The 19,443-nt window shown below is 41.7% G+C and overlaps 1 protein-coding gene across 9 annotated transcripts in view; it reads right to left on the minus strand.

Moving 5' to 3' along the window:
* UTRN (utrophin) overlaps positions 1-11,134 on the minus strand; it is a 499,657-nt gene extending 488,523 nt beyond the window's left edge. For 2 of the 9 annotated variants that reach the window (XM_082405405.1, XM_082405407.1), the window contains exons 1-3: positions 10,544-10,666; positions 10,260-10,408; positions 5,018-5,182 (exon numbers count right to left, since the gene is read on the minus strand). In XM_082405405.1, the coding sequence (XP_082261531.1) occupies positions 5,018-5,096 (79 nt within the window). In that variant the 5' untranslated portion in view covers positions 5,097-5,182; positions 10,260-10,408; positions 10,544-10,666. Of the gene's footprint in view, positions 1-5,017; positions 5,183-9,616; positions 9,804-10,259 lie in introns of those variants that run through there. The other 7 variants (XM_082405403.1, XM_082405404.1, XM_082405409.1 and 4 more) reach the window with 6 other exon arrangements.
* Positions 11,135-19,443: the final 8,309 nt, after the last annotated feature.

Here is a 19,443-nt window from a genome sequence, read left to right on the forward strand (position 1 = left end):
GCAGGGTTTCTAGAGTCAGATCACCTGAGATCTCACCCCAGCTCTAGTACTTTCTAGTTCTGTAGCCTTTTTCATTGAATAGACATTCATTGCTCACCTACTGTGAGCTAGACACTGCACTTGGTCCCAGGGATACATGGGTCCCTACTCTTGTAGAATTAAATTTTAGTAGGAAGGACATTAACAATCACAAAAAACAAGAAAAGTACCAGATAGTGATAGAGCATATGGGGAACTTAAATATAGTGATACAGTCAAGAATGACTGGGAGAGGTACTTTCTAAAGTCAGCAGGGAAGTTCTCTCAGAGGTGACACTGAAGCCTAGCTCTAAATGACAAGAAAGAGCCCATCAGGCAAAGGCAGGGGAAGAGGCGTGTGCAAAGGCCCTGAGGTAGGCATGACTGGGCCTTTGGAGAAATAGAAAGAAGGCCAGTGTGGCAAATTATTATACTTCTGTGTGGCTCATGTCTGTCATCTGTAAAGCAGTGGTTGTGAGGATTAAACTCTGAGCACCACATCTGCACATTGTATGTGTTCAGTAAATGTAAGTTGCTAGAATTATCATCATTATCATCATCATCATCAGTGAGATTCCCATCACTGGAGGTGTGCAAGCAGAGGTTGGGTAACCACCCCACAGGCATGGCCAGGTGATAGGGCCTCTAAGGTTCCCTCAACAATTAGATCCCAGGATTACACAAGAATAGAAAAGGTGAAGAAAGAAATGATAAAACTGTTACACTCAGGCTTCCTGCCTAAAGGCTCTGAAAGAATGCTTTCAATCATACAACGATGTGGAGTTTACCGACTAATTCATTCAACAAATGTTCCCATCTGAGAATCTCTGCTTCTAATCCCTAAACAGTCAAAATCCCCACTTGGAGCTAGTTGGCACAGTCTTTAGCCCTGAAGTCTACCCTCTTTAGGGGGCTTTGAGCTAAAACTTACCACACCAGCACTGAGAAGAACAGAAAAGGTTGACTTATTCTATGTTACTGGCATTAGTGTCAGCTATTGACAGAATAAAATAGCGGACAGGATATTCTTTGATTTTACACATATCTCAAACCATTTTATTATTTCATGTTTAAAATGATCCAAGCAGAAGTTTATGCATCACAGACTCCATTGACAACATATTTCACTTAAAAAAATTCTTACTCTTGGCCTACTCTCAAAATACTTAATAAACTGTTAAACTTTCTGAAGCCCACTAATTCAGGTTATCAAAGATGCACTCAATGACGGATGAATTTGACTTGCGTGTTTTAAGTTAGGGAAAGATCTACTTTTACCCAAGCCCAGGCCCTGAATCATTAAAGGTCATATTCTTTCAAGTTCTTTTCTTAAAAGTCACTCAAATCCAAGGCAAATGTATTACAACCATAAAGAAATGTATGACTTTTATATTCATGAAACTACTTCCTCACCTACTCTTGATATTTCAGATTTCTGCTTAGATGGTGAAAATGACTTTAAAAAATTATTAAACCTCATACACTGCATAAAGCAAATTAATATTGAATAAGGTCAATATAAACAATCCTAATACCTTAACATAAAATGCACCAATATTTTTATGATGCCAGGCTTTTAGACTGTCCAAACTCAAGGATTTGGAGAGGAAGAGGAATCTTCATAAACCAAGAGGTAAATTTACCAGTATAATCTCAACATCACTTCTCTTTTCCACCCTAATCTCTATCCCCTCCCCCACAGCTAGTCCCTCAAAAGCAAGATACATAGAGGAACAGATTTGAATCAAAATTCTCCTATAGGACAACATTCCCTTAAAAAAATGAAAAAGTAAAAATTCAGCATGGAACGCATCCAAGGAGGATCTTTAAAAATATGCATTATAGCTGAGTAATATTCCACTGTATATACGTGCCACATCTTCTTTATCCATTCATCTGTCGACAAACACTTAGGTTGCTTCCATGTCCTGGCTATTGTAAATAGTGCTGCAATGAACACTGTGGTACATGACTCTTTTTGAATTATAGGATGGACCTAGAGTCTGTCATACAGAGTGAAGTAAGTCAGAAAGAGAAAAACAAATACTGTACGCTAACACATATATATGGAATCTAAAAAACAAAATGATGAACCTAGGCGCAGGACAGGAATAAAGACACAGACGTACAGAATGGACCTGAGGACACGGGGAAGGGGAAGGGTAAGCTGGGACGAAGTGAGAGAGTAGCACTGACACATATACACTACCAAATGTAAAATAGATAGCTAGTGGGAAGCAGCTGCATGGCACAGGGAGATTAGCTTGGTGCTTTGAGACCACCTAGAGGGGTGGGATAAGGAGGGCGGGAGGGAGACACAAGAGGGAGGGGATATGGGGATATACGTATGCATATAGCTGATTCACTTTGTTGTACAACAGAAACTAGTACAACACTGTAAAGCAATTATACTCCAATAAAGATGTTAAAAAAATATATGCATTATATGTAGATGATTCCTTTGACTTAATCTGAGCTAAAGATCCCTGTTCAACATGTAAATTTTAGAGTACCATGAGAACTGACCACTGAGTTATTATTTACCTTAAAAGAATCAGAAAAGTGCCTTCCAGAAAGCAAGATTGGAACTAATAGGCCCATTCATATCCAAATTTATCTACTGCTTTTTGTAACATAATCCAGCCAAAAGAATGTGATTCAGATCTCAGCTATGCAACTGCTAACTTTTCAATGTTTTTTGAAGTAGGAGCCATCAAAAAAAAAAAAAAAAGTAATAGTCATCACCTTGGCATTAAAACACTCGAAGCAATTTGAGATTATTAAGAATACTTTAAAAATACTTTAAAAATATAAGAAGTAATACAGGCTCATTGAAAAGCTTTAGAAAGTACATACGAGCAAAAAGAGAAAAATTATAATCCCCAAACGCCAAGATGACCACTGTTAACATTTTAGTATACACCCTGCTAAACTTTTTAGAAAAAAAAATATTTTTCACATAAATGACTTCATATTGCACATATTTTTTGTAACATCAAGAACATATTTCTATGGTCATATACATACACAAACATTTTTATGAATGTATAATCTTCTACTTTATAAATACACGCTAATTTAATTAGCTCCACTGAGTTTCTATATGATTTATTCAAGTGCCCTATACTAAAAGGAACAGCGTAGGTTAACCATTGTTTCCTAAAATTATTTTGCTTATGACATCCTTATTTGAATTACACATTAGAACTTAGGCTGCTTTCAAAATACTTTGGGAAATTATGATTTCACCAATCCTCAATATTGGATTTTTATGGTGTTTATAATTTTTTTCTGTGATCAACTTTTTGCTTGTATATTTCTGTGTGTTCCCTAGGAAAAAACTCCAAAAATAGAGTTACTGGGCCAACTGGTATGCATATGTTAAAAACATGTAATAGTTTTTGCCCAACTATCCCCCAATAGTGTATGAGAATAGCCAGTCTTCTGAAATAATCATTTTTAATTTAAAGAATAGTTTGAAAGTTATGGGTACACATCATATATACCCAGTATTTTTAAACTTATATAATTACTTTTTTATGAACATGGCTAAAGTACATAGTTATAAATATCAAAGGTCTTACTGTAATGGAGGTTGACTCAGAAAACTATTTAAGAACATAACATAACTCCTCACAATTTATAGAACATGACAAGCATGGATACGTTAAATTGTCTCACGTTCATTTTCCTCCTTGTTACATTTATATATTTCTGGATATACATTCTATACTCTTAAGAAGATATTAGTAATCCCTTATATCGACATAGTACTCTATACTACTAAAGCATTTAAATCAAAAATAACTTGGGGGCAATAAAACATTCTCAGAGCATACTTTAAAATAAGATATTAAGCTGTACCCCCCACAAAATATCCTTCAAGCTACACAATAGCAGCTACATATTTAGAGCCAAGACTGTAATAACCAAAATCTTTACCAATCAACCAACAATAGTGTCATGGAGGGAAATGTATCTTAAATGTATATCTCTATTAATTTGGAGCTTATTTTCAGTGCATATTTCTCCAGATTCATACAATAAGAAATAACTTCCTAACATAAATAAAGATGGTGCACACAGCAAAAACAGACTTTAGGTTCCTTTTATGGTTTTAAAGTGACACTGGATGTAAGTTTATAGCCCAAAGTAACTCTCAAAGTTACTTAAGTATAGTGTTCACACCCAGGGTAGAGTTCTGTGGAATTTTCAAAACTCAGAAAGGTCCTGCCTGCTCAAAAATATCTCCCCATGGAGTCTATCTCAGAATTGTATTTGAAGCTTTTTAAAAATACAGAAATTTTTATTCAATAGTTCTGTAGTGGAGACAATGCATCTGCATTTTTTTTTAAAAAAACTCCCCAGTTGATTCATTTGTACAGCCAGAGTCAAAAAGCACTCGGTTATATAAAAAAATTGGGGGAGGGAGTGGTATCCTTAAGTCCCCAATTTAAATGTTCATATGAAAACCATTAATCTGTCTTAGTCTAGTTTATTACATTACCTAAGTGGAAACTGTGCCTCGAGAAGGTTCATAAGAAGTTTCAAAAAGGGAAGAACAGGTAGGAAGACACCTGTTGGCCTAGAAATAAATGGTCACCAAACGGGATGGAGGAAAGGCGGTATGGAAGCAAAACTCAAGAGGACCCATCCCAGCAGAAACCACGGTACTTCCTACTTCAAGCATCAGTTTTTTTAAGCTGCATTTTGTGTTCAAGGGGTTTCTTATAAATGAACAGCAATCAACTAACAGGTGGCAGTTTCACCAAGCAATGCCAAGCAACATACCAGGAGACCAAGTTGGGTTGAGAAATTAAGATAGGATACACAGAGATATTATATTACCATTTACAATGTAATAGTCATTTGTCAGAATTATGTTTCTCAAAAGAAGTTTGTCTCACAAGAACAGTACAAAACAAGCCAATAAAAACCTGTGTCTTCTAAGTAGTTTATGCATAAGAATCATTCATTTTCTTAAGCTTCCATTACTTACCAGATCTGGACTTAATGATGTCACTGAACTCGTTCTGCCCATCATCAGCCCTGGCCTCGTGTTCTCCATACTTGGCCATCTTAGCTGAGTTTCAATATAATCCAAAGACTTTACAAGGTCCTCTTTTTAAGACTTTCTGTTTTCTATAATGATCAACATCAATACCTAAAGAGAAAAGGGAAAGTATTAATTTGAAAAATATATATATATGACTATAATACATATGTTGACATATATATTACCATATATAACATATTACATATATTGCTATAATATACAACTATAATATGTATAATGACTATATAATATATATGACTATAAATATCAAACTATGCATATACATTATTTATAGTCATATACAGTTATATAAAGTTATATATAGTAACCATTCATTCGGCAAATATTCATTCAGAGACTATGTGTAAGGCACTGATCTGGACAATGGAAATATGACTATCAAAAACAGACAACAGGGCTTCCCTGGTGGCGCAGAGGTTGAGAATCTGCCTGCCAATGCAGGAGACACGGGTTCGAGCCCTGGTCTGGGAAGATCCCACATGCCGCGGAGCAACTAGGCCCGTGAGCCACAACTACTGAGCCTGCGCGTCTGGAGCCTGTGCTCCGCAACAAGAGAGGCCGCGATAGTGAGAGGCCCGTGCACCGCGATGAAGAGTGGCCCCCGCTTGCCACAACTAGAGAAAGCCCTCGCACAGAAACAGAGACCCAACACAGCCATAAATAAATAAATAAATAAATTTAAAATGTTAAAAAAAAAAAAAGACACAGCCTGTACTATCTTGAAATTCATAGACACCAAGCAATTAATTATATAATCAATTATTTCATTATAATACTAATATGTTACAAATGTATAAAGGAGAAGCATAGAGTAGTATGAGCATACAGAAGAAGAATCTGATTTGCTCTGGGCAATTAAAGAAGGCTTTCTTGAAGAGGTGACATCTGAGCCAGTGCTTTTGGAGAGAACAGCCAAGAGGAGAGAGACCTGTTGAACTAGGTGAGGTAGATAGGACCAGGGACAGGGCCTTAGAGACCATGTCAAGGCTTTCCTAAAGAGCAGTGGGGGAACCTCCCTGGTGGCATAGTGGTTAAGAATCCACCTGCCATTGCAGGGGACACGGGTTCGATCCCTGGTTCAGGAAGACCCCACATGCCGTGGAACAACTAAGCCTGTGCGCCATAACTACTGAAGCCTGCGCGCCCTAAAGCCCATGCTCCTCAACAAGAGAAGCCACCGCAATGAAAAGCCCGCGCACCGCAACGAAGAGTAGAAGAGTAGACCCCGCTCTCGGCAACTAGAGAAGGCCTGCGCGCAGCAACGAAGACCCAACGCAGCCAAAAAAAAAAAGAGCAGTGGGAATCCAGTAGATGGTTTTAAGCTGGGAAGCAACAGATTGTGGCCTAAATAAGGGTAGATGGAAAGAAGTGCGTGGACTTGTGGTATTTTATATATTAAGTAAAGGTCAGTAGGATCTGGACACTGATTGGATATGAGACGTTCAGGATACTGAGGTGCAAAATGACTGCCCAATTTTGGCTTGGGCAATTGAGTCATTCACTGAGCTGGGGAACACTGAAGGATGAGCCTCTAAAGGAAGACATAATGAGTGTGACTTGGATTTACTGAGTTTGAGATGCCTCTGAGATATACAAGTGGAGATAACAAAAAGGTCTGATCTCAGGAATGATCTGGATTATATATAAATCTGGACGGTTACATGTTATCCATTGACACAGATTTTATTCTGGAAAATACATCATGAAGATTCTGCTGAGAATACATATCACTCAAAATAATTTTAACCTTTAGCAATTAATTAGTCAGAGGCACCTTTAAAATGTAAAGAATTGAGGATTCTATCCTGCAGTACCACTTTTCTTTAAGAATGTCAATAATAATAGCCCTAGTACTTCCTGGAACACAATGCCCAAACAATCCAAACAGAATCAGAATTCAAGTTTAAGTTCAGCAACTTGGCTATATCCTAACATCCCCTTATGAGCACCCCAAATGCCAGTTAAATAAATTAATCATTTAATTGGGAATATAACAGTCAACACATCCAAATATTAATCTACAAATAATAGACATTAATTCACATATTACAATAGATATCACAACCAGAGTTTACGGCTAACTAGGATTAGACAACTCAGTTCTTTATTTCAAGGATACACCATGTGGCATTATTATTTTGTAATATATTTCATTTCACATATTTATGAAATAATTAGAAGTTTTACATATTACAATGTTTTATGACATATAACATTCAAGGAAACACCATATTATTTTATAATATATAAATATATAAAATATATTATTTTTTTCCTTACCAGTCAGGAAAAAGGTGTGTTCTAATAATAAAGAGATCAAAATTACCTTAGAAAAATGTTTTAAGTGTTAAAGTGTTTGACGCACATGAAAACTGTGGTGGATTGCTAAAGCTTTAGGAACAATTTCCCCTCTAGTAGGGAGGAATACATGGATTAGATCATCAGCCTGCCAGATTTTGTGAGGGTATAAAAAACATTTTTCATTTTTTATATCGTCCAATACTGTTATACTTTATGGATTATTATGTAATTAAGTTCTTTTTGGGGGGTATATAACTGCAAAAGATTTGCTGATTTCTTAAGTGTATTTTATTTTATTCAAGAACCAAAAACTTTGTTCAGAAGAATGCACATAAAATTTCATTATGGAAAATCAGTTTTGCCCCCAAAAAATTCTCTTTACTAGAAAGCAACTAATTATTCCCTTTGAAAGATATTTCTAATGCTCTCCTTCATAAGTGGTCTTAGCCAAGGGTCTTCTTCAACACTTTCCAAAGACTTTTCCCAGTCCCTAAAAGATAAGTAAACTGTTCACACAGAACTTTATTTCATTTGCACATTAATATTCCTTCATCATAATATTTTATTTTGCCACTACTTAAGATAAACTCTCAGATTTTCTCTTCTTTATATGCTACAAAGATACAGCAGTGAGGGGGATCAGAGGACAAGGAAAGAATGGGAAGGTGGGAGAAGCACAGAAGACCATTTTAACAGTAACAGATACCCACTGACTGACACTTGGTGCCACTAATGGGCAGGGGTCTCCAAGCTGAGTAACATACGGCAGCAATTCATTATTGGTTGTCAGAAGACAGATCAAAGTTTCATCACTAACAATGTGCCTCCGTGTGACCCTCCACTTCTACATCAATAGTATGGAAGCAAGGCCATTTTCCACACCAAGCTAGGTGAGAAACAGAATAAATGAATGGGATATTGCTTTACAAGCTTTAAGCCCCCTACAGTTGTAATTTATTGTTACCTCTGCTCTAGGTTCTGTTGCCTCATAATGATGTTCTGCACAGTTTAGCCAGCTCTTTCTCACTGAAACCAGTACACTCTATATTCACCAACTTTCTTCAGAACGTCTCTGGCTGTCATATGGGCCAGAAGCCGTGAGTGTGTGGCAATAAACCCGGGTTGAAAGTATGGGGGATGGCCTTAAGGGCAAATCTAATGTTTTAATTTTTTTTTTAATTTGGAAATTACAAAATGTAAGAATACAAACACGTTTAACGATGTGCAGTTACGATGGAAATATGGTGTGGGTCCTTAGGCAAAAACTATTCATTCATTTACACCGGGAACCAAAACCTAAGAATGCTAGAGAGAGTGGAAAAGGAAGCCCAGAGGGCCAGAGTTTGCGGCTCCGCGTGAAACTTAGTAAAAGACACCGCCCAGTGCCAAGAACTGCCATTCATTCTCGGAAGCGCTCCAAGGGAAGGTTCATACTGTTGTGGTTAATGCTGTTTACAGGGGCAATCAATTTTAGGTAAACACCTGAAGGAGAGTTAAAGAGCTGTCTCATCGGTCCCATAAATGCGGGTCCAGGTGGCGGGGAATGACCCCGCGTAAACCCTGGCCCTCGCCACCTGGCCCTCTGGAAGCCAAGACACCCAGGAGCTTCGCATTCCAGCAGCTCTCGCCTGACTCGCGGCGCTATCGGCAGGCTGCGTGCCCCGGGCCCACCAGCAACCAGCCCGGAGGGGCCCACCCGACTTCCTGAGGCCCATGCAAGTTACAAAGGAATGGACGAGGCTACTGCCGGGGGTCCCTGAGGCCGCGAGCTCCCGCCCGAACCCCGGGAATCGGGGCTTCCCCGAACTCGGTTCACGCCCGCTACGGCAACTGACCGTCCCAAGGGGAGTTCTATGAAGAACCGACCCGCGAGGCCCTGGTGACCCAGGTGACCTGGAGGTTGGTAAAGAGGAGGCTCTCCCCGGGGCATCCCTGTGAGAGGGGCTGTTAAACCCAGGTTAGACCCGGGCTCCCCAGTTAAGCGTAAAACAAAGTGTGAGTTCCCTGGCTCTTGGAAGTCGGACACGTTTTCTCCCCCCCTTGAAACAACCCTGGCACGAGTCCCTTTGGTAATCTGGGGCTTGGCGAAAAAATTCACTTTTAACAGTGTGCCTTCTAAAAGTTGCACAGCCTAAAATTAGTGCTGTCCTGGTTTTTAAAGGGGCCTTGGGCAACCAGAGCCTCGGACCCGGAGCCACAAAGGGACATGAGTTACCTTACCACTTGCAGCAAGAGATGCCAAGGGTCCGGGAAACCAGAAGAGGCGACCGCGCGGGACTACGCACCGACCGAGCGCCCCTCGTCACCTCTCCAAAGCCCCACCCTCGGGAGCAGCAACGGCCCGGAGGTCGAGCACGTTTCCTGCCAGGCGGATAACTGGGAACCTCTCCCCACCCTGTCCTTGCGGACACCTCCGGGGCCCCGCCTTCCCGGGGCTGGGGTGTGTGTGACAGTCCCTCTAGGAAGCCACGTCCCCTCTTGGAGATCACTGGCCCGGCGCGCACGGAGGCGCGACCCTCTCACCCTAGCCGGGAGGAAGACTGGGGGAGTCAAGACGGAGCCCGGAACAAGTCGGAGGAGTTTGGGTCGTTCGCTACTACACGGATTCCGAGGACCTCCTCGCCCGAGCTCTCTCCACGTTTCTAGCATTCTCTGTCCCGCCGCGGGGAGCTGAACTGAGGTTCCCAGGAAAGTGCACGCAAAACTTGGTTACATCTTAGGCTCAGCCTCGAGAACGAGCTCGGGACGCTGATCCTGGGCGCGGGAGCCGCAGAGAAGTCCATCCTCCCCGCAGCCTACGCCCCGTTTCCCCGGGGCTGCGGTCACATTACCCGGCCCGAGGCTCAATAATGCATGGGCTTACCTGCTCCCGTGACCCGCGGGCCCGCCTCTCCTGCCCGCCGCCGCCGCGGCCCGAGCGGGCCGAGAGCTCCTCCGCTGTGTTTGAGGCGTAGTAATCGCGGGGGTGTGTGCGAACGTGAGCTTTGTGATGCGGTATTTTTTAAAAAGGAACTATGGAAAACCAGACAAGATCCGAGAGAAAAAAAAAAATTTTTTTGACACCCGACTGAAAACGCCCCTAACTTGTGCAACCTTCCTGCCCCGTAGTTCCGCCAAAAACAAAAACAAAACAGTCCAAGTGCAAACCTGGAACGGGCGCGCAGGCACCAAGTTTGCCAAACACTAGAGAGTTTTCCGTCTGCCGAAATGACCCGCAAGAAGGGGGGCACCGCTCCCCGAGATTCCCCAATCGGCTTCGGGAGCCGGAGGCTCCTCCTCGCCCCTCGGCGGGAGAAAGCCCGCTGCAGGCTGCGGCTGCCCACTCCCCTCCTCCGAGGAAAGGCGACTCCACAACTTTGTGCGCGAGCGGCTCGCTCCTCCGGCTCCGCCTCCTCCCTCCCCGCCCCCACCTCCCCCCCACCGCGGGCCTGCCCCTTTGTTGGCGGAGGGAGAGGAGCGCCGGAGGCCCTGGAGGCAGGGGAGGGCGCAGGACCGCCGGGGTGCGCGTGGCCGCCCTCCTGGGAACTGGCTCTTGTCCGGGCACTCGGGGTTCGCTCTCCCGAGGAGGAGGGGGCCGAGCAGGTCCGGCCAGCCGCTCCCCCTCCCCCTTGGCTCTCCCGCCCCGCTGCCGCCGCTGCCGCAGAGCCGGAAACTTTGTTCCGGGAGATCAGCTCCTCTCGGCTCCGGGTTCGGCTCCGGCCCAGGCGGTCACCGCAGGCTGGGCTCCGGGAACGTGGCGCCCGGGGTCACCTGACCGCGCGCCCTCCCCGGCTGCAGCAGCGGGGCTGGCGCTCGGCTGGCCTGGGGCGGCGCACCCGGAGCGGACTGTGAGTGCCGAGAGCCCAGAGCTAGCATGGATGCCTCGTGCTGACACGATCCCCTTTATTCAGATTACCCGAAAATGGGAGTCACACCCACCCCAGGCAAACCTGGTCTTTAGTCAGGGTGGTTTTCTTTCTCCCATCTCAGTGTGCTGATGTTGCTGAATTTGGGGTCCTAGTTCCAAGGGTATATTTATTTTATATAATTTTCTTGGTGTCATTTTTAATGTTAAGAAAAACTGGAAATTTTGTTTTACGTTCGTTCATACGTACAAATACTGTTTAAGCTGACCTTGTTTTTCTATTTTTCCAATATACATACACACAAACATCTATTACAGAGCCTGTTGCAAGGCTGAGGTGACGGCAAAATATGAGTTTGTGCTGTGTGTGAATTTTTCTTCCTTACATATGTCATTCACAGTGTGTTCCTGTGATTCTTTTACATGATCATCACACTTGGGAGGGGAAAAAAAAAAAACAGCAACCTAAATTCCTAGTTCGTATAAACAATGAGGAAAGGATGATTGATAAGGGAGCTCTGGTTTATTGCTGGTTTAATATTTGAGAGTTAACAATTTACGAGGTAGTAAAGATAAACCACTAGGGGCCTTAAACAAATTTTTCAGAAAGAACTCACTAGTCTTTTATTAGTTATAAAGTACAAGTTTCCCCAGTCCGTTGGGGGGTGGGGGGAGGTTCTGAAAGATGGTATTCCTTAAAAAGTCTAGCTTAGCCTCCTTCCTTTGGGGGGATTTTCTTCACATAAGCCAGATAAAATCCAGAAGATTAATAGGAAGTGGGTATAATTTATTCATCCACATTCATTCATTCATTCATTTTACAAACGCCAATTTGTGGCCTGCCAGTTCCACTGGCGCTGTGAATAATGCAAAGATAAATCTGAGATGTTGCCTTAAAGAACTTCAAATCTAGTAAGTGAGATAAGGCAAGTAAGTAAGGAAGGAAATGCAAGATCGGCGATAAGTGCTGTAAGAAAAGGACAGATCAAGTGCTTTCTGAGTCTGGCTGTATCAAGGGAGACTGAGGTTTCTTTTAACTGATAATTCTACAGACCCTTAAAGCTGCTGATCATGCACTGTATCCCGGTGGAGTTGATGGAAACTCAGATTGCTTCCTTTAAAATAAAACCACATTGGAGCGTCTGAGGATTTCATTACTCAAAATTATGTTAACTGAAAAGCACTTTGTAAATTGCAAAGTGATACACAAATATTTATTTAACCCCAAATTTTGGAAAATCACAGTCGTTTGGGGACATAGAATTTCTGAGTTTTCAAGCTCTGAGGGGACGTTTAGCTAAGCTTCCTGGAAAACCCTAGGGAAAGGGACACATGGGACAACAGCCTCCATCTCTATGATACTGACTCCAGCCATGCCCAGCTTCAGGGGTTTATGGGTGCCTTACCTGGGAACCTGTGCCTTACCTGTTTCTAACCCTTCTCCCCTCATCCAGAGACTGATATTCTCTGTAGGCCATGAGCAAAAGGAGCCAAAGAACTTCCTACTGATGGGATAACCGAGCGGTCCCACTCTGGTCCTGCTCCCTGTTTGCTTTGTAAGTAAGGAAACCACATTTAACAGGAGATTTTGACCTCGGAGGACTCGGAGTTTCCATAGAACAGACAGTGTGACCTTCCTTCACAGCCTGAGAAGGGAGCTGAGGGGAACGTGGAGACAGACCATCAGGACGTGGGTAGCAGTTACTGCCCCTCGACCAACATTCCAGCTGCAGTCCAGTGCCTGTGATAAGGCTTTGTCTGCCCGCCCCGAAGATGGATGTAGAACATTCAGAGAAAGTGATAGGAATGTGGCCTGGATCTGCCATTAACCCAAACTCTGAATTGCCTCACAGTCACCAGAGAACAGTGAAAATTCAAGAAAACTGAACTGATAATCTCTGGGATAAAGCCCTTGACATAGGAGAAAGTATGATGATATGAGAATAGATTTCTATATAAAGATATAGGCATGTGTAGGTATATATAATATACAGAGACGTGATTCTACGTAGGTATGGTTCATATACAGGAAACTGCATCCTAACATAAGAGCCAAACAGAAAACTTTGCGACTAAACTTTTATGCAAAATCATAAAAACACAGTTTCTCTCTAAACGACAGAAAAATGGGGAAATGCACAATGTATAAAAAGCAAGGCGCTCCTTCAGCTTTACCGTTGGTGTTGACTGTGAATAAATACCCCCCATGGAAGCGTTTAAAAGAGGGACATAAGCTGGAGAATTTACCTCTTATCTTTTTCAGGTCAAGAAAGTATAGCTCTGTGGCTTGTATATAATAAAACTATAATATTTGCTGAATATTGTTGCTAAATTCTTCAGTCAAATGTCTAATACTTGTGCAAGTTGAAGAACCATATAATTAAAATTCATTGATATAATTAAAGAAGCAAAAAGATAATAATGTATGAAATTTTTAGAGGATAATTAGCACAAAGGCAGTTTCTTACAATTTAGTGAACTTAAGAATCACCACCGAGCGTATTTTAAATTCAGATTGCCTGCCAGCTCCAAGAAATTCTGATTTACTAGGTCTGGTGAGGCCCAGGAAGCTGCAGTTTTAACAAGCAACCCATGAGGTTAGATCAGGATGGTTGTGGAATTGCACTTCGAGCCACTGTTCCCTAAGGGGCTGGCCTCAAATAGGCCACTTTGGTTGATTGGATGGGTCTAGAAATTGTCCTACGAGAAAAAAAAAAATCCATACTGGATCCATCATACTTTCAAAATACCCACGATTAGCCTTAGCTCTTTGCATTCAAGTGTTTCATTCAGTTGTGGATCACCCTTGAGATTACCAGAGGTCATTCACACCTCAGGAGGCTTCTGGGCAATTCAGCCTGCTCTGTGGCAGGAGGGCAAGGAGGAGAGGACTGTGGAGGGTATGGGAGCTGAAATGCAGGGTCCAGAGAAGCTAAGGACAAAGTAAAAGGACTAAGGTGTTGGGGAGAAAAGAGCAACTGATACAAAAGGAGAGAATAAAGGAGGCTCTGAAACAGAAGAAAGAGGAGCAGAGAGTAGAGGGTGTAAACCCAAGACAACTCCTTCACGGTGTGCCTGCCCACTGACAACCAGAAAACTGGCGTTAGCATCCTTGTTACTTTTACTTGGTTTCATTTACTTTGCATAATTTTATCATGTTGGCACTTGCAGGGATTTTACAGAGTCTACCCTTCAACCCTCTAATTTTGTGGGTAAAGAAACAAATGAAAGATGCAAAACTGACTAAGGAGTGCATTTAGGTAAAAAACAATCTCTTGGCAGAAAATGTCCAAATTACTAAGAAGGGAAAAGAGCATTGCTATGTTATATAAGTTCATTGTTAACCTGAAGAAGGAGGAGGGCAGAAGATAATGTAGCTGAAAGATAACAGGCTGGATTTAAGTTACCTAAGTGCTAATTATTATATTGATAGTTCTCAGCTATATGACCTTGTGGACCTTAACCTTTAACTTCCTGTCTGTGAAATAGAAAGAATATCTCCCTCAAATGCTGTTGTGAAAATCAAATGAATTACTTAATAAAAACTGTTTATCACAGTGTTTCGTACTTTTAAACTTTTATTTTGTTCCTACCTCTTTCTCTTAATTTAAGAGGATTTGGTGCCATCTTGTAATCATCTTCATTTATTATTTTTTTTGAAAACATTCCTGGAGCTCCCATTATCTGCTGAAGGGCTGGGTGTACCAATGGGAATAAGCCACAGTAGCTCTCTTCAAAAAGCTCCTGTCTAGTGAGAGAGACCAACACATAGATGGACAACTATAAATTAATATGGGTGCACCAGTACCGCCGAGATGTAACATGAGCCTGGAGAGGAACGTGTAACCCAATAAGAGGAGACAGGGACAGAGGGGTATCAAGAAGTGACACCTGAGCTAAGCCTTAAGAGATCACAGGGATCATAAAGGACATCTATTGTCTTGCCTCTGCCCAGCATCTTTTCTATTCTTTTGGAAGGAATGTTACCTCTTCCTTTAGGTAATTGCTCTTCTCCTGCGCCAATCCAATTTTGTGGGGCTGTCAATCACTTCTCCATCTTGCCTTGGGGTGGGCTTATGACTTGGAAACAGCCAATCATAGGCCTCAACCCCAGTGATAGTGATTAACCGGAAGAGAGGATGGGAGATCCAGGCTAGGTCCATCGGAGTCCTTCCAGAGGAGTTTTCACAGTGACACTGGAAGGGAAACTTCTCTTTTTTCTCTTTGGAATTAGTAAACTGGAGTAGCGTAAGATGGAATCCCTCCACGCCCATCTCCTGCTCCTACTGCTGGCCAGGGTTCTATACCTACAGAGGAGAAAATGAAAGCATCACACCAGGAGCTGAATAAATACGGAAAAAGAGACTTGAGGATGTAAGAGTCCCTGGAAGGCAGTGCCCTTTTTATAGCTCCCTTTTTTCTGAATGTTAACCTATGTTGGAATTCTATCACTTATGACTGAACGAGCCCAGTGTAATATAAAAATTAACCAGGTAAAGAGGAGCCCTAAGTGAAGGCCTGAGGGTAAGAAAGAGCGTAGGATGTGTGTGTGTGTGGCGCTCGGTTGCAGGAGGAACGCTTCCTTTTGTTGAAGTCCTCCTTAACCCCCTCAGTTGTCTATGGACAATGCTAGACATGCCAAACCAAATACATCCACTGCCTCAGCCTGGTAAGGATGGGGATCATCATCTAGATTTCCAGGCTGTGGTCATACATTTTATATGCCTACATTGTGCATTAGTTCCCCCACCTTAAACTCCAGTTGGATATTGCAGCTGGAATGTGTCCTAAATCAGCTTGTCTGGCAAGAGCCCTAACCCTCAGCCTAGTTCTGCCTGCTTCCTTGCCCAGGGCCAGAGTTCAGGTTCCTGGATGTACCCTTGGGTCCACTGACAAATAGATACACCCCTCTGGCATTGAGAATCCAGCCTGGGCTGTGCGCCTCCAGTTCCAAGGCAACAGGAAGGCTTGATGCAGTGAGGTCCGTGTTCCTGATGCCCCTCTCGGGGGCAAACGTTAAAGTGCGCAGCTGACTGATTCAAAAGGGACCTGCTTTACAGCCCAAGCTGTCTCCACGGCCCTTCTTTCCAAGACTCCTCCCTCTGGGCAACGGCCTCTCTGTATTGTGGGAAGACTTAAACCCGAGCCTGACCAAGTTATGATGTTAACCAACTGGCCCTCCTTTATTAACCATTTTTTTGCATCTTGAAAACTCTCTTAAAGTTTTCAAGCGGTTACCAAATTCTTCTGTGTTCTCACCCTGCTTTTAAAAGACATATTACTGCATCAGTTTCCCCATCCTGTGTTGTGTGTGCCGGGAAGTCAGCGGACTTCTCCCTCTGGAGAACTAGCAGGGGCCGCAGATGCACAGGTCAGTGCCTCCTTGGTGATTATTGCGCATTTCCGGCCATGTGGACCTGAAGAAGGACTCAAAGATCCAATCACTGTAACAGGGTAAAATATTTGGGCAGTTTATTGGTAATGTGCAGACAATTTTAAGTATTGATTATTTTAATAAACTATTTTACAAAATTAGGACAAACTGTTTTTTAGTGTAGTTACAGTCACCACAGATCTCAAACTAGTGGCTGCCTGCACTAGAATGAAATTATGTCACCACATCAACTGTATCTGTCCTCCAATAAGCATCTTTATTCATGTGTCTGTTCTTTGCAAAGAAAAGCAATTCTACTCAGGTACGCACTGTGGCCCTGCTTTGACACAGCAGTCACCTCCACCAAGGAGGCGTCCCAGAGATCTAAGGACCTAAAGGGGTCATTGGTCAACTCACATGTGCAGGCAGAGCCTTATTTAGAGAATACTTCTAAATTAAAATAAGGGCCAAGTTTTTGTTCACATTTGTGATCCACTTGGCATCATGAAGTACTATTTTATTTGTTAGAGACTAATATAAAAAGAACAGATGCAGGCTCAATAGGTCAATGTTGCATTCTTGCTAAATGATGCCTATATGATAACAAACCTTACTATCTGAAAAATAGGTTTCCCTGTATTTCAAATTAAGAGAAATGGGCAAATTTGTTTCTCACACAATACATGGTAGTATGTGGATGGTGGACATAGAGATAAGTACCATATTTATATTTAGAGTTGCAATTTATTTCCACTAAAATGACCTTACATTAAATTTATGTCATTAATTTGAACTAAATATGTGACTTTCTTGTATTAAGTTAAGGGTGGTGTTTTTTGTTTGTTTTTTTGTGTTTTTTTTTGCTTAAATAAATGCGCAAGAGCTGTAAGCATAAATTGTCTATATTTACATTTAAATACACATTTAAGTAATATTATAATTAAAATAATGTAACTCAGTGCCAGAGTCTATAGAATGTATTTTTCCTTAAATAGGGTTAGAACATTACTCAAGTTTGAAAAACATTGGGCTAACACATAACTGTGTTAAGACTGCTCAGTACAATCGTAGATTTTTATAAAGTATTATCAGAAACATCATATGTCACTGTGTTTGTATAACGCTGAATACTTCAATCTCTATATAGTAAAAAACTCAGTTTCAGTGGCTTCCAGATAGAGATGGAGATTAAAAACATCATCTAATCTTGCTTCTTCCAAAACTCCACTGAAACTAAACCTAAGAGACATATTTTAAGGCATAAGACTACAAGATAAAGATGACCATGACGACAAGAATTTTGAAGCAAGAAAGTAGATGGTCAAGTGGAAACTGACTTTGCAGGCCTGAAAAAGACTGATTAAGTCAGCAGTGGAGGGAGGCTGAGAATAAATCTAATTTCCACTGAAACTAAACCTAAGAGACATAGTTTAAGCCATAAGACTACAAGATAAAGATGACCATGACGACAAGAATTTTGAAGCAAGAAAGTAGATGGTCAAGCGGAAACTGACTTTGCAGGCCTGAAAAAGACTGACAAGTCAGCAGTGGAGGGAGGCTGAGAATAAATCTAATTTCCACTGAAGTGTCAGCCCCACACCCAGGAAGTGATGGCACCAGGTACCCTAAAAGAGGAGAGTGATGGGGAGAAAATAAAAAGGATTGGTTGTAAGAAGAAGTTAAATCCCTCAGTTCCTCGGCCCTCCCTAAACATCTGGGCAACTGCCTCTCCCCAACCCCAGCAGAAGATCAGGAATGTATTTTCTGGATCAGGGAAACCAAGCCAAAGGTAAGGGAACTATACTCAAAGAAGGGAGGATTGAGTATGCATATTCGAAGCTTATATTGCCAGCCTCTGCTCCCAGGGCAGCTCTCAGAATACAGGCAGCGGGTCTATATTCTCCACCTGAGGATATAGATCATGTAAGTACATTCTATGGGGAATCTGAACACCCAAGAAGAATCACTTAAAAGCAGACAATAGAAGTTCCAAAACAGATGACCCACATCACCTACATACAGAAAAAAATGAAAGTCATCCATGAACTGGGAGTTTCACTGAGCTTTTTATTAGAACACCCTTAATTATGCACCAACAAACAATTTAGAATTAACAGACATCTGAGGATAACCTCTCACATAAATATCAGAATAAAATGTATAAATAGAAAAAGGCAACTTGAAGTAAACAATGACTAGGCTGGCAAGGAAAAAAATTTTTTTATTACTATTAATATCTACAGAAGAGAGTAAAAGGTTCTGAATTAATGAAACAAGAATAAGAAGCTCCAAAAAAAACAGAGTTACAGAGAACAACAACAAAAAAATTTAAACATGGTTCTAAAAATGAAAACTCAATAGGTATATTGGAATAGAATGTAGAAGAAATCTTGCAATAAGAAAACAAAAAGAAAAAAACTTGAAAAATAGGAGGGAAAACATTAAGCAAATTAAAGGACAAGTCCAGAAGTTCCTCGAAGAGAGACTAGAGAAAACAATTATTTCATCAATGAAACAATTTAAGGTTTCTGAAAATTGCTGGATATATATTTCTAGTGTGAAAGGGCTTACTGAGTGTCCAGCAATGAAAATAGGCCCCCAAGATACATCATAGAGATATTTCAGAGCACAGAAGACAGCGAGAAGATCCTACAAGTTTCCAGAGAGAAGGGAGTGGGGGCAAGGTCACATACAAAGTAACAGGAACAAAAATGACTCTGAACTTCTCAACAGCAACACAGGAAGTTAGAAGAAAATGGAGCAATGTATTCCAAATTCCAAAGGGAAATGATTTTTAGCTAATATTAAATGTCTAGCCAGCTTTTCAAC

Source organism: Balaenoptera borealis, assembly GCF_965194805.1.
Source record: "Balaenoptera borealis genome assembly, chromosome: 9".
NCBI lineage: Eukaryota > Metazoa > Chordata > Mammalia > Artiodactyla > Balaenopteridae > Balaenoptera > Balaenoptera borealis.